Source organism: Nothobranchius furzeri, chromosome 17 (genome assembly GCF_043380555.1).
Source record: "Nothobranchius furzeri strain GRZ-AD chromosome 17, NfurGRZ-RIMD1, whole genome shotgun sequence".
NCBI lineage: Eukaryota > Metazoa > Chordata > Actinopteri > Cyprinodontiformes > Nothobranchiidae > Nothobranchius > Nothobranchius furzeri.
In genome coordinates this window covers 34,383,218-34,407,074 of record NC_091757.1, presented here as the reverse complement: position 1 = coordinate 34,407,074, position 23,857 = coordinate 34,383,218, and the positions used below count along the sequence as shown (strand labels likewise).

Here is a 23,857-nt window from a genome sequence, read left to right as displayed (position 1 = left end):
TGATCTGGGACCCGTCTGTCTCATTGTCTCTGCTGCTCAGCAGGAAGTTTCCCGGTGGTAAAGCGGGAGCAGTTGTCCCCTCACAGTTCCTCCTCCCAGGCTGATAATCTGTCATCCCAGGGAGCAGCTCATGATGGTTCATCTGGACGTGGTAAATGCTTCAGAGGTTTCTCTTATTACCTCAGTTCAGCAATCTGTTTAGTTGCTTTGGAGCTACGTTAAGTCATCTGTATTCTGTCTCAATTCACAATTCTTAATTTATTATATTTGTTATTCTATTTTCTCCCAGTTACGATCCCTTACCCCATGGGTTAATACAATTCAATCACTTTTCTTTTTCAGTTTTCTTTGAAATAAAAAAAAGTATTTTTTTAGTACCCTGGTGGTTTCTGAGTGGATCAAGCTAAACCTAAATTTCAGCCTAAATCAGAAGTGACTTTAGTTTATTAGTCTAATCTGACAGGGCTTTAGAGGATGTGAAACTAAAATCTATGTGTGAGCTCTTAGAGAACACAAAGGTGTGGAACACTGAAAGAAAACACTATTTTTTATGATTATTTCTGATTATAATCAGTCACTCTTGAGTTTTTCATGCAGGCTGAACATGAAAATAGTCTCCTACAACTATCTCCTGCATTAGCTTCTGAGAGAAAATAGACAGCAAAACTCTAGGATTAGGAAAGCCTGACAGATCTACGTCACACTGTCACTTAATATTCATGAACTCACCCATTTTGACTCGTGAAGGGGAAGGCTGTTGTTGGTTTAACGTCCAGGAAACAGCAGCGAATGTTTCAACCAGTAGAAGCTAACCATTAGCATTAGCGACTCCACCACATGGCAGAAGCTCCTCCAAGCTTGTGTTATCCGTGGAGATAAAACATCCACGTTGCAGAGCAAACAGAGTCATTGGTAGAGTTGTGTTGCTGTTATCCAGTCAGAAGTGAGATGTCCAAATATCAGGAAATAAGAGTCCAAATCCTGCCGTCTGAAGCACTCCTCTGATCTGGCTCACTTCTAGTTCCTGAAACAGGCACACTAGGGCTTTTTGAACCCAGAATACAAGTCACAAAGCATTCATTCCTACTAGAAGCCACTGCAAATGTATTGATTAAACAAGTTGACCACACCTTAAAGGGTTTATACTACAGTTTTGATGTTTCTTTTTATGTCTGGGATTGTTTTCTTTATTATTTCTTTTATGTTTCTAGGCGTCCAGGGAGGTAGCATCACTAAAGGCATCCCAGGGACTAGAATCCATCCTGACTCAGCTATTCCTTACCGAGGGGGCTCCATTACACAGGTGAGTTCAGCATAGTGACTCCTGTTTGCATTTAGACTCCATCTATGGACATAAAGAGTCTTCTGTGTTGAACCTGTGAGACTCACAATGTGTTGGAGTTGTTAATTTGTCTCTCTAAGACGCTTTTAGCTTGATGGTGTCTGATGCTGTAGTGAGTGGTGAAGCCTGAAGCATTACAGCTATTCTGCTGACGGCAGACAAATATGAGTAGTGTGTGTTAAAAACAGACAGCTGGTAAACTCGTCACTTCCTCTTTTCTCTTAGTCTTAAAAACCTCTCTAATGCTTGAAATTCCTTCAAACGTGCACCTAAGGTACTCTCTACAGGTCCCGTTAGCTCTAGACAATGTTTTCTCCTATGTCTGTCATTGAGTTGCAGTAGAGGAAGGTTAATGTGATTCACCACAAACCCGCTGACTGATGCTGAACTGAAACCAACACTGAAAACTGTAAGGATCAAACTGGGCTAAAACTCCCCCACACTTTCTAATGGTTTACTCTAGTCTCCCAAAACCCGATGCAGTCTTTGGCCCCTGAACACACAACACCAAGCACTCAAATGTAACCGCTTGTTTGCATACGAGTGTTCACCCATAGGAGCAGCAGAGCTGGTGAGAGGTCAGGAGGCAAACGAAGCGCTGCCTGCAGCTGCTAGATTTCTGTGGCTGTGTGACATAACCGCAGCTCTGAATGGCTCTGTTGTCGTAGCAACAGGTACACACTGTACCGCATCTGTTCCCTCTTTTATTTATCTGAGTACTTTAGATGCTGGCTAAAGTCAGTCACTGATATGCCCGCTCTAATTTCACATCCAACTGGCAGAGGAGAGGAAACGAGAGCAGGGAAGGCCGTCGGTCACTAAACACACATGGATGGTCAAATGTCATCTGTCCTGTTATTAACTAGCATCTAGATGTGTGTGTGTGTGTGTGTGTGTGTGTGTGTGTGTGCGCGCGCGCACGTTATTTGGATGTGGCAGTGATGCGTTATTTTTGTTAAGTATTTGTGGAGGACTTTAGTCGTTGTCTTTTGATTTTGTAAACACACCTTGCTCATCCTTTTCAGAAAAGACTACAGCTAGCAGATGCTCTGTGCAGCTACACCATTTCTTTTTCTCTCAGCTTCACTCACGCAGTCACCTCTTAACCAGTCACTGGAAGTCTGACTCATGCACACAGTAGAAGTGATTCGAGGTTTAAAGTAATCTTCCTGTTATCTACCTCCACCCAGGTGATTACAGCGCTGCTTCTTATGGGTCTAGGTCTTTTAGTTATTTTATTCCTTCTCTTAATGTGCTGGATATCTGTTTTACAGTTTACTACTAAAATTAACATCCTGTTTGTCACCTATACATCATATCAGTGTGTAAAGGTGCTCCTGACTACTCAGCTGCTTTGTGTACAGATGCTATGATTGTTGTCATTATCAACTTCTGCAACATCCAATCAGCACTGGGGGCTCTAAAGATACAGACTTTATATTGTGTTCTGGTTTCTTTGACTCATCTAATTTAATTCTACTTTTCTATCTTATGGCTCCAATAAAAATTCATCCTTCAAAAGAGAATGTCGAAGGTCCCTGTAAATAGGATTGTTCAACTCAAATTCTGTTTCAGTTCCTATTTTAGTTCCAAGCTGATAAAAACACACAGGTGTCATAAAATGTCTCCATTGTTTCCAGTTACTGGATACTCTCTGATGCTGCATCCACAGCCGTTTGTACAGTTCTATTTTCAAACATTAACGCTTGATTAAAAAACAAAAACTAATTTTTTTTCACCTCATTTTGTTCACTATTTGGTAATTCAAGTGTCTGTTGCAGCTCTTTTCTGCTTTTATAGCAGCTCTGTCTGTTCATGTTTGTGTCACATGACTCATCACTTAGAAAATGTTAGTTTTATGTTTAATTAGTGTTTGTTTACCTGTGTTTTATCTGAATGTTTATTGGTAGATCTTTATTATATCTAAGATCCTGCCGTAGATGAAATTATGGATAAAGTAAGGTCTGAGCGTTTCCACATCCCTCTGCAACCCAGGTGGCTGTAGTTTTTCTGTTAATAAGACACATTTAAATTTGAAGGCAGAGACGAGTGTTTCAGAGGATTTCAGAGCAGAACATGAAAAACTATGTTTCAGTGGAAAAAAAACGTCACTATAAACGAGCAAACCCATTAAAGGATGTCAATCGCCCAGTTTGACAGTAAAAAGGTTTGTTAATGGAGTCAGCAGGTGGCGATGTGATCTCCGGTGACCCAGTCACAGTCCCGATCAGACCTCTTCATGATTATAAGATCATGGCTGATTTCTTTTCTCATTATTGCAACAGGGGACACCAGCTGATGTGCTGCTTAAGGGAACCATAACACGTCTAATCACAGAGGACAGTTCCAGCAGAGCTGAGAGGGATGAGGCTCTGGCTAAAGGACACGTGGTCTACGAGGGTACCAGTGGACACATCCTCACATACGACCGTGAGTACATCAGCCGTAGTAGCTTCTTAAGATGTTTAGTAACCCGTACGAGTAAGGATTTTTGAAACCATTCACGTTAGCTGTTGCTCTCTCAGCCTTAACGTGTTTCTGTCATATGTAGGTCCGCCGTCTCAGAACCCCAAAGATGAGGGTCGAGGCTCAGGGCAGTCGGGGGAAATGTTGAGCCTAAAGCGCTCCTATGATGTCATGGAGGGAAGCAGGGGTCTGCCTATTAGGGACTCTCTGTCTGCAGCCAACTGTGAAGGTAAGACATGACCTAATTAGACATTGTGTTCTCGAGAATTTCAAGAATGGGGCTGTTGATTCCTTATTGTCGAAGGTTATCCCAGTAGAGATGTAATAATGGCTGACTGAGTGAGAAAAGAGTTTAACGGCAAAGCGGTTATTTGAGTTTTTAATATATTTATTGTCAAAAGTACCCAAATGGCAGTCTCGTACTTCTTCATGTGTTACTGCTAAGTTTTCTCTTCTGTTTGGGCCCTCACGGTTGCTAGGTGACAGGACATACGTTCAGATGTGGGTGGTAGCAAAAATAAAGGCTAGATTCACAGCCGCTCTGTTCGTGTCTTGGTGGTTGAGGAAGGACCCGACCTAACGGGCAGGTCCATAAATGACCCCTGATTTTGTACTTTTAGATATTTTGCACAAACACTAACTTAAATGTTTTGACTGAAGTCTTAAATGTGACAATCAACTTGTGTGTCAGGTCTGATTGGTCGAGCCATGCCTCATGACCGGGACAGTCCACACCACACACCCTACAAAGATGCTCATCACATCCGAGGCTCCATCTCACAAGGTAGGAGGCCCCAAAATGTGTCGTTAATTTCAGATGTTGTTGGAATTTTTATTCCTGTATAAATCTTATTTTCTTTCCATTTCAGGCATACCTCGTCATCTAGAGTCACAGGATGGCTACTTGAGGAGGGACACTAAGCTTATGAAGCGAGAGGCGTCTCCACCTCGCGGGGTCAGTTCTCTGTCTGATCCACTGAAAAGCAGAGACACCGTCGTGCCCACTGTGAAGGAGGGAAGACGCTCCATCCACCTCATTCCAAGCAATGAACCCCGACAGCCTACCAAGGACACGATCATATCATCGGTACACACCTGATAATGCAACTTATGGAGGTTATCCAGCCAGTAGTCCTTCTTAGTCGATTCATTTCTGTCTCTCTCTCTCTCTCTCTCTCTCTTCTGGAAACGCTGTAAAGCAGGACGCAGCTGGTTCAGGGAAACGCCATGATGTCCGCTCCATTATAGCCAGCTCGCCACGATCCTACCACAGCCCTGCCCCCCTCCTGGAAATGCGCTCTGAGAGGGGTCGATACGAGGAGGGGCCTAAAGGTCGGCCCAGCGCGGTGGTCAGCACGGCAAGCTCAATAACCCGCTCTTCCCCACTCACCCTGGGGTCGGAGCAGGGGGTCAAAGCCCATCATAGTCCCATGAACTACGAGGACAAAAGCAGCCTGAGGACTCCTTACGCAGGACCCTCGCTCCGCGGCTCTCCGCTGCCCAGGGAGGCAGGCCAAAGGCAGCACGAGGGTGAGTTGACCTCACACAGCCCAGACTGAGGTTTTATTGAAAAATAAAATAAACGTGTTGCCGAATCATAAAAGACGATTTCAGATTTTTTTAATTAATTCACTGTTTGGGATAGAATTTGTCCATTAAAGAACTAAGTGAACCCCTCACCCCTCATCCTACAAAGTACAGAAAGTTCTTGTCTTCTCACCTCCAGGTTCTGGAAAGAATCCTCCTCAGGAGCGTAAAACCACCCCGTCTCCCAGAGAGATGAGTGCCACCAAATCACCCCTCCCAGGTGTGGCAGATCCACAGACCTACGAGCGTCTGCTGCAGGGCCTCGGAGCTCCCGACATGTACCGTCCCATCCCTATAGCTTTTGATCCTACAGCTCTGCCCCGCGGCATCCCGATCGACCCAGGTACATCCAGAGTCTAATACTGGGCTTGCCTCAAAGCCTGAACGCTCGCTGCGGCATTGGTGGTTGTTGGTTCTGTCTAGTTAAACTAAAGCTTCAGTTTGACACTGTGAGATAATTTATAGATGAGTTATAACTAACGTTCATTTAGGCTGGAGCTGTTATTGAATGTTTTAGTGTAAATGAGTTGCTTTACTCCTCATACCCTGCAGCCTACTACCTGCCTCGCCACCTAACTCCTAATCCAGCCTATCCCCACCATTACCCCTACCTCATCCGTGGCTATCCTGACACGGCCGCACTGGAGAACCGCCAGACTCTTTTCAACGACTACATCACATCGCAGCAGATGCACCAGTGGCCTGCAGCTGCTGCCATGGCCGCCCAGCGCTCAGACCTGCTCAGAGGCCTGACCCCGCGAGACCAGACACTGCCCCTGTCCTACTCCGTAGCCTCACGCGGTAAAACTCATGACCGTTTCTTTTGTGCTTCAGCTAGCTTAGGCTAACAGAAAGTTGAATTAGAGCCAGGGTAAGACATGTTTACATGTTTTAGTCCATAATCTGAAAGTACAGCTGTGTAAAAGTTGGCACAGGGAGTCAGAATTACATTTTCTAACATGAGGTGTTTGTTCTGCACGAGTCATTGACTTGGTGTTTTTTTAAAAGCGGGGATCTGAAGGCACAGATCTACTTCTGTTTGTAACTGTTGGACCCAGATTGCAAAGGCACTTGATGTTTTTTTATGATCGGATGCAAGAAGCCAATTCTGAGCTACAGTTGGTTATTAACACATTCCCACTGTCTGGCTTTTACAAGGGTTGGTTAGAAAAAAGTTCATATTTGGATGTCCTCGTACATTTTTGTTTTCTTAGCTTAGACCGTCACTCTGTAGGATAGGAGCATTTCTAGAGCTGGAACCAGTTGTTTGTTCACCCTCAAACCAGAAGGACTGAATCTGTTCTGAAGTTGTTTTAAAACTCAGATGATCTTTTGTTTGTTTCATAATAGTTATTCATCTGGTCTTCTCTGTTTTGACATGATGCCATATTTGTGGAGTGATCGTTGTTTAGTGGTCATTTAGAAGAGCACATCTGGACCAGATGTTGGGTGATTCTCATTCGTTTTCTTCCTTCTTCCCTCCAGGGATCATCGATCTTTCTCAGGTGCCACATTTACCTGTCATGGTCCCTCCCCCGGCAGGGGCAGCCAGCTCCCCAATGGATCGCATCACTTACATCCCTGGGACAAGTGCCGCATTCCCAGGAAGACCTTATAACACCTCGCCAATCTCCCCAGGTGCCTTTCGTCTATATCGTCTATCAGCAGCGTTCTTCTTTACTGCTTTGCAGTCTAACTTTTTTTCCTTTTCAGTTGGACCCTCGCACATAAACAAAATGCAAAGTACGTCCTTGTCCTCTTCGGAGCGTGAGCGGGAAAGAGATCGGGAGAGGGAGCGAGAACGGGACCGGGAAAGAGAACAAGACAGAGAGCGGGAAAAGGATCGGGAAAGAGAACGGGAACGGGAGAGAGAGAGAGACCGTGATCGGGACAGAGAGAAGGGCGGGACACTAGGCAACGTGGAGCACGCCCCCATCTGGCGCCCAGGTGTCACAGAGATTGACATTCATCTGCTTTCCTGCATCAGCAGCTTACCTGGAATGTGATGAAAGACGTTTCTGGTTGTAGAATCTCATGAGTCTGTGTTTCTCAGGTACAGAAGCAGGCTTGTCCAGCAGCAGCAGCAGACCTGCATCCCAGCCCTACAGCCACCAGCCCTCCCCCGTGTCTCCTCGAACTCAGGACAACGTCCAGCAGAGGCCAAGCGTTCTGCACACGGGAGGCAAAAGCATTTCTGTCAGCGAGCACTCATCTGTGTTACGGTAAACTTCTCACTGTTCTGACATATTTATCTATGAGTCATTGTTGTTTTTAATGTGTACTGGTCGTCCCGTCAGGTCCATGCCCATACGCTCATCCCCCTACCAAGGTTACCCTGGTTCCTTCCCAAAGACAGGTGTGCCCCCTGAAGGCTACACACCTGCCATGGACTCGAGTGTAGCCAAAGAGCCGAGCCGCGATGGAGGCAAACCTCGGGGGAGTCTGCTCAAACACGCGCAGGAGCAGCACGGGGCCTCCGGTAAATCTGACCCCAAGTTGTCCAGCCCCAACCCAGGAGGAATATATCCCAGTTCCTATCCCCCGCCTTCAGTCCGCCCCCAACACCTGCCTCCTCCTCAGTCGGGCAGCTCCTCTGGCCGTGAGGAAGGTGGCACACCTAGTAGAGAAAAAACTCAAAACAAACTGATGTCCACTCAGGAACAAGAGCTCCGGTCGCTCGGTAAGACCACCATGGCTGCAGCCAACTTCATAGTTATTATGCATGAAATTTCTAATGAGACAGGGATGCTAGAGACGGGTTCGCTTGTTCCCAGCAGCCACTGATGGTGGGACACTCTGGATCCTAGGGGTCCCCCTCATCACCCAGACTGTACCTCGTCAGCCTGTGGCCTGTTGTAGCTGTGGTGATTGACTTTATTTAATCAGCTCAATTCATCTACTTTTTATTTCAGAGCTGCAATTTGTTTCTTTCCCCCAGATTTGTTATTAACTTTTCTGCACAAACTTAAAGACCACCAAGGGTGCACTCTGGGTAATCGTTCACCTGGTTTCCACAGTTAGACCCGATCCAATTACAGGGCGCGGGGGGGGGGGTATAAGGCTGATCAAGCATTTACGAGGTTTAACTCGCCAAACCCTAACATTTTCATTTAGAAGATCCTGGGTGTCCTTTAAGGTAGCTGAAGCTAGTGGGGCGTTAAGGCAGAGGCTTGCTTACTGCTTGTCTGTCTGAGGTGATCACGCGGCATCCGTCATCTCTCTTGTTCCTTTTAAATCTCAGACCGTTGGGATCAACGGGAAGCCAAAGGATGCTTTTCTGTCACCTGACTGATCTTCTGCACACATACTTTGGCTCAGTGTTTAACAGATTTTCAAGAGTAAAGCAGCACAACAGCCAAATGACTGTTTCATGAAATAATTTACCAATCTTAACACAGTAGACAGTGTTTTACAAAAGGAAGCCATGTTAGCAGTATAATTATTCACCGGCGGGTGTGAGAAGTTACTCAGCACACCCGTACCCATCCTGCCTTGGCACAAAAAAACAATTAGTCCTCGTAACAAATGAAAACTACAATAAAAAAAAATAACAAAATGGAGTTTTTTAGTTTGAACACTGATTGTTGCATGCCTCTACAACTTCTCTGCACGTTCCTGCTGGCAGCGGCTCTGTAACAATACCGATTTATTTTTCTGTTTTCCACTCTGAAAGCTCTCAGAGCTTTTCTCTTGATCAAACATCTGGGTCTGACTTATTTGTTTTTTTCTTACAGAGTGTGTTTATGATGCTGTAGGGTGCATGCTAACCTCACATCACAGGAAGCTTGTTTTTCTACCTTCATCATCACTTAGCTTTTCTCACTCATTCACACACTCCAGTCAAAGACCACGGGCTCTTTAGGAGAATGTGAGGCAATGAAAGAAACTCGGGTTCTTATTTTGCTGCAAGCTAACAGAAATGATAGCGTAGGGTTCCCTGTGAGCGGGGCTTGTCTACTCTGGTTGAGTCTGTAGATGGCCCAGCCCTCCGCACGTTGTTTACATCATCCTCCTCTCAGAGGAAACTTCTGTGCAAGAGTCTGGATGTTCTCTGTTATGTTCTAGACTCAAACATGCAGCTAGCAATCATTTATTTTAAAGCCATTATTAGTTTTCTTCAAGGTCCTGTTTATTAACATTAATGTGTGTGTGTGTGTGTGTGTGTTTGACTCAGTTCCGCAACACGGTCTCTACCGCCCCCCCTCAGAGGAGAGATTGTCTCCAGGACAGCAGCCCCAGTCCCCCTGTGTCAAAGGCAGCCAAAGGGTGGTGACTCTGGCGCAGCACATCAGTGTAAGTCCCACAGATCAGCTGGTGACTGCGTGTGTGTGTGTGTGTGTGTGCATATGTGTGTGTGTGTGTGCGCGTGTGTGTGTGTGTGCGCGTGTGTGTGTGCGCATGTGTGTGTGTGTGTGCAGGTGTGCGTGTGTGTGTGTGTGTGTGTGTGTGCGTGTGTGTGTGCACGTGTGTGTGCGTGTGTGTGTGTGTGTGTGATGTAAACGCTTGTTTCTGCTGTTAACAGGAGGTGATCACTAACGACTACACCAGGCAGAGCAAGCAACAGCAAAGCTACCACAGCTCTCCTATCCTAGACTTGACTCGTCCACCCAGTGCCTCCCAGCTCCTGTCCACTTCCCAGGAATCTGCCCGCGGCCCCCGCTATCCAGAGGGTCTGGGTGGGGAGTGCAACAGAGATCGGTAGGAGCCACAACCCCATCACTTCCTCTCACTGATGTTTCTGGTTTTACGTCTCTCTGAAGAGGCTTATAACTACGTTTTACCACAGTGGAGTGTGTTTTTATTGGATAGCTACCTAATTCTGACTTTTTTTGGTGTTCCAGGTCTCCCCCTCAGTCCAAGTCTTCACCCATCAATGTTTCTGACGGCATCGAACCGGTGTCTCCTCCTGGAGCCGGCTCAGATCCTGACATCCAGGAAGGGGCCTCCTACCCCAGCGAGCAGGGGGACCAGGGGTAAGTCTGTCGAACCGGGGATTCCCGTGAGACGACTTTTACTCAGCATTCAGGTCGTTTGTTTAGAGAGCAAACACATTAAAGTCATATCTGACATTTGTGAGTTCAGGTTAGTTTTCAGATGTGTTCAGGTTAGTTTTCAGATGTTGGCAGAAGAGCCGACAGGTTTAAACTGGTTTATTACAGCAAAGGATTTTAAATTATAGCCACTGGTCCCTGGTTCCCACAGGTCAGTGTGAAACATACCTGTCTGTAAAACACACACACACACACACGTCTGAGTTTAAGCTTCATAATGTTCGCTAGACGTCTAAACCCTGCTTTCCCCCATGGCAGGCTGGGCTCCCGCTCCCCCCCCAACGCCGCTCAGCCTCCAGCATTCTTCAGCAAGCTGACGGAAAACACCTCGGCTATCGTCAAGTCCAAGAAGCAGGAGATGATCAAGAAGATGACTGTGGTTGGAAATGACGGGGAATTCAGTGAGTGTGACATCATCACAGGAAGGATTCAAACTAAGAAAAACGAGAGGTTGATCTGATTTCTCTGCCAATGGTTTCAGATGCTGGACAGCCTGGAACAGAAATCTTCAACATGCCAGCGTCCACGACTGCAGGTAAGCTGTTAAAATGGTGATCTAGTTAATGGTTTACTCTGGGTGGATCTACAAACGGGTGAGATGTGTCAGTAGCAGATGCACTCAGTTGAGCTGATTTACAGGTAGATGTGGATTCTCTAAGAGGGAACTTTTCACTCTGCTTCTGCTTTCAGGAACTGTGAATGTGCGCAGCCACCCTGCCCCAGAGACACCTGGGAACTCCATCGGCCTGGAGGCCATCATCAGAAAGGCCCTGATGGGGAAGTATGATGATTCATCTGAGGAGCGCTCACCCTCCAGCACCACCAACCTGCCAGGTTCTGGTGTCTCTGCTGATGGACGGCTTGAGGACTCACTCTCACAAGGTGCTGCTTCACTGGGAACCCTTTAGTAAAGGGGGGGGGGGGGGGGGGTTGTAGTAATCTACAGTGCTCAGCATAAATGAGTACACCCCACTACATTAGTCAGAAAACCTTTAGTTTCCCTTCAGAATCTACATTTTCTATGAGATACCACACTACACAATACTCCCACATAAGTGGGTCATTGACTGCAAGCAGGATTTGTTCATTTGCAAAAAAAAGTGATTTTCCTAACAAATCAATTCAAGCCCATGTTGCAAAAATGAGCACACCTCAATTATAGTCTTAGGAGAAAAGCCACTAGATTCAAATGAACGGGCATGAAGCCACAGGTGAGTCGTAAGGATTCATTTAAGAGGTGTCCAGCAGACAGGTGACTATAAAAGGGCATTACTTAACAAAGAAAAGAAAGATCTTTTATATAGCGTCTCTCAAGATAAAAATCACGAGGCGCTTCACAAAAACAAAAAAGAATTAAGAAGAAAAAAATGTCTAATGATTTAAAATATGATAAAAAATATAAATTGTGAATAAAAAATAAAACGTAAGGAAAGGGAGAGAGAAAATGAATAGGAAAGAGGGAAATCAGTGGATCCTGGGAAAGGCGGAACAAGAGCAGAAAAGCCCTCCTCATTTCATGCCGTCAGCAACGGCTCCACATGGAAGAGAGATGTCGTAAAATGTTAGAAAGGAAATCATTTCTTTACATTAAAAAGTTGAGGGCTGATCAGCAAAGCTTCCCATATCAGTGAGAATACTGCAGCAAAAGTGATCCAAAAATGTAAGAAAGAAGGGGGGGGGGGTGAGACAAAGATTACTGTTTTTGGAACTAATGGTTTCAAAACTGTGTGGCGTCGTGAAGGTGAGGATTTCAAAGAGAAATGCATGGTGCCTATAGTGAAGCATGGTGATGGCTCAGGCTGTGTCCTGATGTGGGCCTGCATAAGTGCTGCTGCTGGTATCATGAACTCAACAATGTACTGCCCTATACTGAAGAAGAAGATGCTGCCATCACTCTGTGTACTTGGCCGTTCTGCACTTTTCCAACATGACAATGATCCAAAACACATCTAAAGCTACTGCTGCATTTCTGAAGAACAGGGTGAAGGTGACTGAATGGCCAAGTGTGTCTCCAGACCTGAACTCAAACACATTGTGGAGAATTCTGAAGCAGCAAGTGGAGCATCGCTCTCCATCCAGCATCCAGGCTCTAAAAGAGGTTCCTCTTGAAGAAAGGAGCAAGATTGATGTTGTAACATGGCGCCATCTTGTTCATTCCATGTCTAGAAGACTTGTTGCTGTTCTTTAAAATCACGGTGGTCATACAAAGTAGTGTGTAGTATTTTTTGCCGTGGGGTGTGTTCATTGTTGCTTCAACCAGTTTTGGTAAAACAGAAGATTGTGTGATCTAAGTTATATTATTAACCTTAACTTCATGTTATGGAGTTAAACAAGTGTTCAATAAAACCCAGCCTTGAGAACATTCTGGAAATAGTTTTTTTGTTCACTGATTAAATTTGTACTTTTAAAGGGGTGTACTCGTTTATGCTGAGCTCTGTATTCTCGTGTGTCCTAATTACTTCTCAACCACTCGCAAAGCTGTCTCACATGCTCTTGATTCACAAAACCCATAAAGGAGGGGTCCTGGACACGCCCAGTGAGATACTAGCTAGAATCTAACTGACACCTGCTGGGGTTGTTTTAGTCTGTCAAGGTTTCAGAAATCAATTTTCTCATCAGTTTTTATTCAAAGTCCGCTTATAAACTTTCTACCAGAGATCAACTCAGAAGTCCCAGAAGGCTTTGTCATCCGTTTGGGTTCCTGTCCACAGGTGGATCAAAGCCGTCCAAGAGCAGTGGGCGCTCTAACGGGCGTAAGGCCAAGTCTCCAGGACCGGGTCAGTCCGGCAGTGAAAGACCTTCATCTGTGTCCTCGGTTCATTCTGAGGGAGACTGCAACAGACGAACTCCTCTAACCAACCGAGTGTGGGAGGACCGACCCTTGTCTGCAGGTCTGAGATGCCTTCTGACCCCGTCCGGTCCTCTGTGGGCTGATGGAGACGCGTCAGGCTCATCCTAACCGTTTTGTTTGTGTGTGTGTTGCAGGTTCAACTCCAACCCCCATTCTGTGTAACCCGCTGACCATGCGTTTCCACAGCGGGACGGTTTCAGCCCATTCCCCCTCCTCTGTCTCACAGGGGGGACAGGGTCCAATGTCCGGTTCTGGACACGCTCGCTCCTGGGACGAGGAACCCAAACCTCTGCTCATGTCTCAGTACGAGACTCTGTCTGACAGCGAGTGACCAGAAAAGCCACGTCACGACAGGACCCACTAACCACACACACACACACACACACACACACACACACACACACACACACACACACACGTCTCCAGTAGGAGTGATGAGGTGGAACTCTGCTGCTCCGTTTGTGTTTGCACTCCAGGACTCTGAAGGACAAATCACTCGTCTTTCTGCTCTACTGCTTTTCCTCACTGGCCTTATCAGCACAGACTGGTTGACCTGTGACCCTGGGGGGTGCTGTGCTTATGGAGGGGACGGCTGATGCATGGACCTGAACCCGGGTGTGTGTGTGTATTTCACCGTGACCTGCGGGTGCAGGCGGCCTGCTACCACTACAGGAGGTTTCTCTGGTTTTGGTTCGTTCTTTTCCTCTGAACTCTGCCGGTTTGGTCCCGTGTTTGGTGACCTTTAGTACATTTTGGTGGTGAACTTTTGATGGTGTCATTTGTTGTCTGTTATCTTCAAAGATGTATCTTTTTGTTTGGTTCTTTTTTGGGGGCGGGTTAAGGGGCTGAGATCGTGTGTGTGGGAGGGGCGAGGCTAACGGGGTGTCATATCATTGGTTTACAGGGTAAACTAGCGGTTCATTGCTGATGTTGTGTTAACGGGGGTGGGTGGGGGGGTTCGCCAGGTGGATGGCACTGAGACAAGTGACATTTCTCACTGTTTATGAATCACGTCTGTGTTTGTTGAAGCGGTTTTCCAATATTGAGCACTTAGCTGTCGGTCTGTTCTCGGTGGCATTTTTACTAAACATCCGTCTGCAGGTGGAGGCGGAGCACACAACTCCGCTGTTCTCCTTAACTGGTTCTGGTCCAGTTGCTCGTGGGCTTCAGCGCCGCCACTCTCAGAAAGACAATCAGGTTGACGTGAGTGGCTCCGAGTTCCCTCACGCTAAAGAGGGGATAGAAACAAGCCATCTGTCTCTGACCCCTGGTGTCCGTCTCAGCTAGGAGCTGGTTTGACGGTTTGACCTCTGACCTTTAGTTGTCCCGGGGGCTGCTGCAGCTCCCCTCCTCATCCTGGCAGATCTTGTACAGTCCTGAGCTCTTAGTGTTAAGTGCCATTTATTTTACGCATATAAGGTAACTGACGCACAAGTTTTCCTTTTGTCCCCGAGTGCTGAAGTTTCCACACACAGATGTCTAAAATATAAAATCCAATCCCAGCGTCCCCTTTCTGCTGGTCTGACTCGTCACCCCTCTCCAAAAGGCCATACAGACGACTTTAAGTGTTCTTCATTGCACCTTGTTTGTCGGCGTGGCTCGGAGGAAGTCCAGAGCGAGACGTTCTGCTGGTTTTATGTGACATGTTCTCACATTTTCATGCAGTATTTCAAAGGCCGCTTTTTGTGTAATCTGACGAGAGGAGCACCTCTGATCCATCTCTGGCTCTTTTTTAAACCACAACACAGACATGACTGTTATAGGACTACCTCCTCTCCCCGCGCGCCCTTGGTGAAGCATCCAGAATGCCTTACCTGCTGTCGGCTCATCTCAGCTGTGTTTTAGCTCCTTTCTTAGGACCACAGGAGGGTTTGTCACTTCACCGTCGTCAAAGGCAGAAACACAGCCATGGCTCTCTATGTAAATCCTTTCCCTCCCACTGCTGAAATGTAAGAATGTGACACTAAACAGACAAAGCCATATCCAGCTGTTCCCTGAACTCACGTGGTTTTTAAAAGTACAATGAAATGTATTTTTAACGTCCATTCTTTTGTTTTTAACGTGTTTTTCATCGCTCAGCCGTGTCGTTAGAATCGTTCAAACCTTAAAGGACAACGTTGATTCCTGGACTGTCCAACTGTAGCTGGGGAGAAAAGACACATCGTTCAACCATTTTTGTGCATATATTTTTTTTTTATTATAACCCACTGTATTATAGCAAGGATTGTATATACAATTGAAGAGATGTAAATATTTATGTGGCTTGCTTTGAGGTTGGTATTATGAAAAGAAATATTCACATTGTTAAAGTTCTACATGCCCACCAGCAAGCTTTGTGGATAGCAGTGTAAAAATGAAAAACGTCAACAAAAAAAGACACTGCCTTAATGTTTAAATAAAAAGCTTATTGCCAGTCACGGTCTCAGAGTCCGGTCTTTTGGGTCAGAATGGAGTAATGTGGGTAAACCACCAGCAGGGGGCACCGAGGTCATGTTAGTCACTCACCTGGAACATTCATGAGTCCTGTTTTAGATTAGATTTGCATCCAGATTCACCAGTTCTATAAACGAACCGGACGTGCTACACACACACAGAACACTGTTCGTATCATGAATTTAGTGAACACTTAAAAGGAATGTTCATTTTAACCTCAATGTTTACTTCAACATTTCTTTTTGCATTTAACTATTTATTGTTTTTTTAAACATCTGGACCAGGTTCTGTCAGCGTAACTTCACAAATCCACCTCGCGTTGCAGAGAAATGCAGAATGCTTCCCTTCATCCTACAGCTTGTGTTCATGTTGGAGCTAAAACATCAGCTCCAGTTGAACGTTTGCAGTTGAACCAGGCCTTCTTAAGCGCCTCGCTCCCATCCAGCCCTGCTGAATGATGTGAGCCGCTGTGGACAGAAATCAGGGCACCGATCCAGAGGTCTGCACCCACGCTGGCTGCAGGGGCTGCTGTTATTTTAGTTGCAGGCTGATATTTAATGCCTGTGCATGCAGGCTGATTGGCCTGAGTGGGGGAGGGGCTCCCAAGCCACTCCATCAGGAAAAGTTTCATTCATTTATTCACAGGTTTACTTTCGGATTTTTAGCTCTGATATAATTTTGTTCATGTGAAAACTAAAATGAAACCTAAAGCAACAAGTCCACAAAAAAAAACTAGAGCATATTTTTTATTTGTTTAGGATATAAATCTTCTTAAATAATAACCTCTGATCAGAGCAGGAACAATGATTGACATACAAAAATATAAAGAGAATCACAGAATGCCTCAATGCCACATATACAACAGGAAGTATTTTACAAAATCAAGTGTTGGAAGACAAACCCACCAAAGGAATTTTAAAAATCACCAACTTCCTCTCATCTTCTGACATTTCACATCCAAAACCATCAGAAACTCATCAGATTCTCATTCCCAGTACCTTCTGTTGTACTTACTAGTCTCCAGCTCTCCCACCATCTCGGCCCTGACCCTCACCGAACCCAAAGGGCTCTTAAAATACAAAACACGAACAAGTGTGCCAAATCTCAGCGGGAAAAATAAAAAACAGAAACACATCTGCAGACAAAATCCCAAGTAAAGTTTTCTTTTTGCTGTTTCAGCAACTTCAATTATTTAGTTTTAGATGCAAGAGAAAAAAAAGGTCAGAAAAGAATGAATATTCTGCACAAACATTTAATTGGGTTTCGTAAAAATTTAGGATTATGAGGGGATTAGATCCATGCTGGATCAAATCTGAAAACACGACAGATCTCTAAACCTAACCTAAAGGTTAAATTTCAGGAGTGTTTTCTATTGTTATTCCTCTTTTATTCTAACCACAGAAACGAGACACACTCTAGATTAATGACTGTCTCCCATTCTAATAAATAAAACTATTTTCAATCCTCCCAACCTTTTGCTTTGCAACTCCTCCAAACTAAACCGAAGGAAACCTGTTTAGAAGCTTTATGACTTGATCTGTAGACGTCCTCCTCTCTAACAGGAAACATGATTCTTTTTTTTGGTCCACTTATTTCAGAGGCAGCACTGAGAGAGTTTACTGTGACGAGTTCAGGTGCAACAGAGAGTTTGTGCTGAAATCCTCTGATGGGAAGCTGAGCCTGCAGGAGAGCAGATGCTCCAGCTGAGTCCGCTCTGACATTAAATAAGACTTGAGACCACTGATGTGCAGATTTGAACGGCTCCTTTGAAGCTGCAGCACTCCGGTGAAACGGTTAGAGTTAACACACACACAGGAGCCTCCTGGGTCACGATGGGGTCCTTTCCTGTCAGGACCCTACAGGTTCTCCGTGTAGATGATGCAGGGACTTGTGTCCTCGCTGGACTCCAGCTGCACCGTGGAGACGAACCAGCGGCGGGAGCTGGTGGCGTTGTAGCTGAGTGTGGTGCGGTAAGTGTTCTTGGCGTGCTTTGGGTAGATGATGGTGGTGCTCTGGTATCTGACGGGCTTTTGACGGGGCTCCAGGTACACCTGCGTCTTGTAGCTCCTCCAAGTGCAGTTTTGCACCGCCACCACTGTCTCACTGAAGGAGGTGGGTGTGGGAACGGAGGCGCAGAGCACCTGGTCTCTGTAATGCTTGTCTGAGTCGTACTTGACCTCTGAGGAACATCTGGAACAAAGGAGACAAGCGTTTAGGAATCTGGACCATGATTAGAGGAGCATGCTGGTCCAATAGGATCTCTTACTTGATTTCCTGCTCTGGTCTGGGGTTGACCTTGATGCTTTCTCCAAAGAAGACGGGGTGCATGCGGGTCTTTGGGTCACTTCCTGCACAGTTCAGCAGCAGGTAGGGCAGCTGTGAGGAGGAGAGCACAGAGGTCATAATCTGAAAATAACAATCTCTGTAGGAAACCTCCCTGCTTCTGTCTGAAGATAACCTAATCCATGACACGCGCACACACACGTCTGACATTGAAGGATATTTGTTTTTGCATTAAATAACATTCTTATTTAACATATAAATGACATTAACAGACACACGTGGGTCAAACGCAGGTTAGTCGAGGTGAAGGGCTTTACTGCTTTCTGACACCCATTGGAAACGTTTCAGAGGAACCACTGGTGCTGATCCCAGCAGATAACAAGGATCCTACCACAAAAACAGAAATAGAGCACCAGTAAACACATTCCTTCTCAAATTAAAAATGCCTGCCAGACAGAAAAAGTAGCAGCAGCTAAAATAATCTGCATTCATTATTATTCTCTTCTAGACTTTGAGATTAAAACGAGAGTAACAAACTAAATCCCATCGATATTTGATGCAGACTCATCAGATCAGGCTGTCAGGAGATGTTGGATTCGTATGAATATTTTGACATTTAAATTCCTGTGAACCACTGAACAACCTCAGTTTGGAGAAACAGGAAATAATTCTCATCAGACTGAGCTAACTTCTAGTCAGAATAGATTAAAAAAAATGATTCCCGCTAATTTGATCATTTCAGACTAAGGTATTTTAAAGGCTGAGATTTTTGATCAGCATCTCAGAATCCAATATGGCTGCCTTGCATATGCAAAGCCTTTACAGGCATTCTGCTGGTCTGTATCTCAGCCACAGTTCAGTTACTGGTCAGTCACGGTTAGCGAGCATGTAGCTACGGCATTAGAATGTAGAGGAATAGATCGATGTTAGCTTGTCTAGCTAACGTAAAGTTAACCTGGTCACTGAGCACAACACTAAGCTAATCCTTGTGGTTTTTGACTTGCAGCCAGGTGTCCTAGATCTGAGCTCTGACTTTCAGCCTAAAATACTGCTCCATATTCTATGTTTCTCCAAACTGAAGCTGTTCAAATCGCATCAGAAGTCAGAATAAACTTTAAAAGATCCAAACTCTGTTTAGATGTAGTGATGTTGGGTCTATTGCTAATAATGATCCGTTTATCAGGTGTCCTCTCTGCATTTGTCCCATACTGTCCCACGTTGTCCAACACAGACACCATTGGTGGAACCCCAGCTGTGACTGAGCAGCACCACAGCTGCAGCACAGGAGGCTGTCACACGCTGCAGTCTGACTGCACACGCCACACGAGGACGGGCAGGAGCAGGCCAAGATAGCGGCCCATTCAAACTCGCCATCACCACGGCGACTCTGAACTCACGCAGCAGCGAGTTAGGATTGAGCTGTATCTGCAGGCCACGGCGACCTGGACAGGCGGTACGAGTGTGTGATCGGCTTTCCTCCTCCGCTCCAGAACAGAGAGCATTCCAGGTATTTCTATTCAGAGAGCTCTGGAAAACAACCCCCACCCCCAACAAGCAGACAAAGTGTAAACCTGCCTGGAAGCACATTTCTACCCAGAAGAAAAAACAGTCTGCAGCCGATCAAACCACACAATGCACAACGCAGATCTGCAGAGAGAGATTCCAGCTGCCGGCTGTTCGGCCTCGGACTTTACATCCTGTGTTTATAGGGAAGTTGATGGGAGTGGATCCGTCTCACACAGAGAGGCCCGTGTAGCCGGACTGCCTGCTCTACCAACAGCTCAGCCACCTCCTTGAACTGGACACATCACAACCACAGATCTCCCTTTTAAGAGTTAAAATCAGGTGAAAACACGATTCTCCTGCATCTGCACAGGTCTGAGAGTTCATCTGTGTTTAATTTACAAGTTAAGCTCTTTAGACACTTGTGCAACAGCTACTCAAACCCAAACACTCAAATGTGACACATCCTTCAGCTGTTGGATGTTTTTTTTAACAAACACAAGCTCAGATGAGGATTAATCTAAAACTGACGCAGAACATCGGAGAACTTCTCCTGTTCAGCGGATGGGTTCAGCTGCCGGCGCTGCAGCTCCAAGCCGAGGCCTCCTTCAGACTCATTACAAACCACTCCGGCCTGCACAGACATGCTCTTTGGAAACTGGGAGTGACCTGGATACAGTTTTCACTCCAATCAGCCCTGCAGTGTGTGACACACAGGTCACAGCAGGAGGTGTCATTAAAATGTATGTCTCCTCAGAAGGAAAAAAGTGCACCAAATTACCATAAATCACTCATTTTTCTGGTGGAAAATATTCAAATCCTGTTATTTTTCTGTTACCGTTTCCAGCTAACTGAAACTACATCAAGGTGAACTATGTGAATTGTTGTTAGCACACGTCTTCCCAGGAATATGCTGCAGGTTTAAAGGAGCTCATGCAAAAAGATCACTAAGATTTCATAAAAGCGTCGCACTAAGTAGCCAAACAGGACTCTGGGTCGTCACCGAGAGAGGAGCTTTTATTCCACCTGATCTACAAGGTGCTGCTTTGTACACTGGATGTGGTAGATGTTTGCCTAAGGTTTGGGGGATAGTTTAAACGTTTTTGGTTCCTTGAACATCTGATAGCATCAGAAAAATGTTGTTGTTTCTTATCAGAAATACGAGAAGGTTGAAGGGTGGGTTTATTAGTTACATTCTACATGATTCAGGTCAGCTTCCTGAACAGCAGTTAAACAAATGGAGTTAACACAGAACACATCCCTGAGCCATCTTTGGTTTTATATCACCTGGCCTGGTGCAAAACCAACCATTACACATTTATATTTTGCACATGTTTCTTTTTGGTAATTATTATTATTATTGTTGTTGTTGTTAGGGATGCGAATCTTAGAGCAACGCACGATTTGATTCGATTCCGATTCTTGGGGTGCTGATTCGATTTAGAATCGATTCTCGATTCTCAATTTAAATCGATTCACAATCAGTATTAACAAAGAGTGTCAGCTCCAGGATGAACTACTTTGTTGTACGAGTTAGTTGAAGCTATGAGACATTTTTATTTGACTTTAAACTGGTCATGCTCCAAAAATGCAAATTTACAATGTAAATTAAAGTGATTCTAAAACTGTAAACAGAAGTAATCTTTTGACCAAAAGGCAACATTTATTTTGCTTACCTTGTAAAATATAACTAATCTGTAGTTACCTAACAGTAGCTTTGGAAGTAATACGGTCAAGTTTTTCATGTGTAGAAACAAGTTACACGAGTAATCCTGAGTACTCATTTATCAACTTAGAAAATAAATATGAGAATATCTCAAATTTCTGAGTATGGAAAAAATTACATTCAAGTGCCCTCTTATCAGCAGATTCAAACATAAATCATCTCAATTTATGGGACCACAAAAGTAAACTGAGTACTGACTCTCCTAACAAAGATTAAAAAACAGACAAAAGTGCATCTCAAACCTGTAACATGCCAAATATTTGAGTTCTTGGAATCGATTCTGAACCTTTATAAATAAGAATCCTGATTCAGACTTGAATTGATTATTTTTCAGGACCTCTAGTTGTTGTTGTAATCTGACCCCTGGATCCACCAGAGTGCTTTTTTAGATGCTGGTGTAGCATCATGTATGCAAAGGTTATGACATTTGTTATAACCTTTGCATTACACGGCCTTCTCCTATGCTACACCGGTCACATTCAAGCTTTTAAATAAGTGTAACGTGAACGTGATGTGTGTAAAAGCTTACCAAACACACAGAGACTGGAGTGGATTTGAGACAACTGCTCGTTTCTTTGGTCTTGTTCTGTTTCGGACCTTTCATTAGCGTAAACACTGTTTCTCCAAACTGAGGCCATTCAGGATGCATTATTGACATTTAGGAAAGAAACACGCGTCAGCGTGTCAGATAATCCCTTTAGGAGACTGCATCATGTAAAAGAAACAAGTCTAGCAGGTTGGGGCTGAACTCCAACCTGCTCCTTCAAACGGGTTCCAGAAGATTCCTGTAAAAGGTTTTTATCATTCAGTAGTTTTTAGCCGGCCTGCCAGACTCTTCCTCTGATTAAATCTACACTGAGAACTATAAGGAAGCATGGGGCTGGCTGGTCAGGCTAGACGTTTTTAGCATTGACACCAGCAAAGACCTGTGACCCACATAACTCCTCTAAATGACAGATTTACTCTTAGACCTGTTTAGGACTATGGATCATTGTGAGAATATTCCAGTGGCTTTTCTGGAGATCTAGATCATCTCATGACCCAGGGTGGGATCAACCAGCTTTTTAATCAACATGAACCAGAACCCTAGAACTGACCCCTGGGGGACACCGGACCTCTGTGTGGGCCATCAGCTGACCCACAGACCTCCTGGAGCAGCTGATGAGAACGCATCATCACCATCAGAGGTCTAAATTCCGCTCAGAGTCAGAAAGCTTCCAGATGTTATGGTAGAGGAGCTGAACTGGGATCTGGTTCTGCTCAGATACTCAGCTCCGTGTGCGTTTGCCTTCAGCAGCTCAGAGTTAAACGCAGTCACACACTCACCAGTTTGCCCTCCTTGCTGCTGTCCTTATCCACGCCAGCAGCGCTCTCCACGGGCGTTGAGCAGCCGGTCAGAGCCGGAGACATAGAGCAGAAAGGCGGACTGGGACTGGGGGGCAAGCCCGAATCCGGACTGTCGAGCAGCCCTTCCCTGTTCTTTCCTTTCAGACTTTCATCCATCGCTTGTAAATGTAAATGCCCCACCATCTCTGGGACGGCTCAGATGATCAAAGTCGCTCTGAGAAGGTTTCTCCCTTTAGTCTTTTCTCTGGAAGAAACAGTCCTGTGAGTTTTCCAGAGTCTTCTTTTCAAATCCTGTAAGAAGACAAAAGAGGAAAAACCACGAGAAAAAGATGGTTTAAGACAAAAAACAAACAAACAAACATAAAAAACCACCGAGTTTGTATTTCTCCGGTCTACCTGCGGGGTGAGATCTTTAATCCCGAGACGCGTCTGGGATAGATTTAGTAAATCCTCTCGGACTCAGATGAAGGTTTTTAGATTCAACGGCGCAAAAAATGTCCCGAAAAACAAAGTCTGGTTCCGATCTGAGCTAGAACTCCTCTTCTCTCTGCGGCTGGAGCGTGTGTGCGCTCCTGCTGGAGAGCGCCTTCCTCATAATCCAGATACTGATTTTTTTTTGGTACCTGGCTCTGGCCCCGCCCCTCACGAGCTGGATCGTTTCCACGCACGACCGACAGGGGCGAGCACGTCTCTCCTCAAACTCTCCAGATTATATAATCCAACAGATGATCCATATTTACCTGTTATAATAAACAAAAACCATACTGAGAACCTTTATTATTCTAATAAACAACATTCAGAATACATAATGTAGACGTCTGAATGTCCCACAGCTGTTACTGAGTCAAACCTTTTTACTTTAAAACAGCAACAACAACAAATGAACAACCTACTATTGTCCTTTAAAGGGGTCATGGGGAGCGGAAGTTTGGGCAGCCTTTAGGATTTTCCTGTATAAATCGTTGGTTTTTGCGATAAAACATTTAGTTAAATATATCAAACTGGACACGCATGCACGCGCGCGCACACACACACACACACACACACACACACACACACGCGCGCGCACTGATATTTGAGAATTCTGATGACTTCTGAGCATGGGCAGCTCTCTTTAACTCACACCACATACAGAATTTCAATAACATTCAGGTCTGGGGACTGAGATGGTCATTCCAGAACTTTCTACTTGTTCCTCTGCATAAATGCCTTAGTAGATTTAAGGTCACTGTCTTGTTGAAAGATCCATCCCTGGTGCAGCTTCAGCT

At 45.2% G+C, this 23,857-nt stretch overlaps 2 protein-coding genes across 5 annotated transcripts in view; one reads left to right on the top strand and one right to left on the bottom strand.

The window, feature by feature from the left end:
• ncor2 (nuclear receptor corepressor 2) overlaps window positions 1–13,789 on the top strand; it is a 110,794-nt gene extending 97,005 nt beyond the window's left edge. For 2 of the 4 annotated variants that reach the window (XM_015972096.3, XM_015972092.3), the window contains exons 26-46: window positions 41–151; window positions 1,212–1,303; window positions 3,628–3,772; window positions 3,894–4,037; window positions 4,500–4,592; window positions 4,678–4,895; window positions 5,008–5,338; window positions 5,535–5,738; window positions 5,948–6,196; window positions 6,881–7,033; window positions 7,109–7,342; window positions 7,449–7,617; window positions 7,693–8,075; window positions 9,570–9,688; window positions 9,918–10,093; window positions 10,237–10,368; window positions 10,705–10,847; window positions 10,928–10,981; window positions 11,137–11,328; window positions 13,158–13,337; window positions 13,432–13,789. In XM_015972096.3, the coding sequence (XP_015827582.3) occupies window positions 41–151; window positions 1,212–1,303; window positions 3,628–3,772; window positions 3,894–4,037; window positions 4,500–4,592; window positions 4,678–4,895; window positions 5,008–5,338; window positions 5,535–5,738; window positions 5,948–6,196; window positions 6,881–7,033; window positions 7,109–7,342; window positions 7,449–7,617; window positions 7,693–8,075; window positions 9,570–9,688; window positions 9,918–10,093; window positions 10,237–10,368; window positions 10,705–10,847; window positions 10,928–10,981; window positions 11,137–11,328; window positions 13,158–13,337; window positions 13,432–13,628 (3,719 nt within the window). In that variant the 3' untranslated portion in view covers window positions 13,629–13,789. The remainder of the gene's footprint in view (window positions 1–40; window positions 152–1,211; window positions 1,304–3,627; window positions 3,773–3,893; window positions 4,038–4,499; window positions 4,593–4,677; window positions 4,896–5,007; window positions 5,339–5,534; window positions 5,739–5,947; window positions 6,197–6,880; window positions 7,034–7,108; window positions 7,343–7,448; window positions 7,618–7,692; window positions 8,076–9,569; window positions 9,689–9,917; window positions 10,094–10,236; window positions 10,369–10,704; window positions 10,848–10,927; window positions 10,982–11,136; window positions 11,329–13,157; window positions 13,338–13,431) is intronic. The other 2 variants (XM_015972093.3, XM_015972095.3) reach the window with 2 other exon arrangements.
• Window positions 13,790–17,354: 3,565 nt separating this feature from the next.
• On the bottom strand, window positions 17,355–23,143 carry rflna (refilin A). Its single transcript, XM_015972097.3, has 4 exons — window positions 22,986–23,143; window positions 22,569–22,880; window positions 17,997–18,106; window positions 17,355–17,920 (listed from the first exon to the last, which is right to left on the bottom strand). Exons 2-4 carry the CDS (start codon window positions 22,770–22,772, stop codon window positions 17,587–17,589), a joined length of 648 nt encoding a protein of 215 aa, XP_015827583.1. The 5' UTR covers window positions 22,773–22,880; window positions 22,986–23,143; the 3' UTR covers window positions 17,355–17,586.
• Between the last annotated feature and the right edge of the window lie 714 nt (window positions 23,144–23,857).

Coding starts and splice junctions, on each gene's coding strand:
- rflna (XM_015972097.3), bottom strand. CDS start 22,772: ATGGTGGGGCATTTACATTTACAAGCGATGGATGAAAGTCTGAAAGGA. Junction 18,107..22,568: donor GCAGCAAGGAGGGCAAACTG/GTGAGTGTGTGA, acceptor TCCTCCTCACAG/CTGCCCTACCTGCTGCTGAA. Junction 17,921..17,996: donor AGACCAGAGCAGGAAATCAA/GTAAGAGATCCT, acceptor CCTTTGTTCCAG/ATGTTCCTCAGAGGTCAAGT.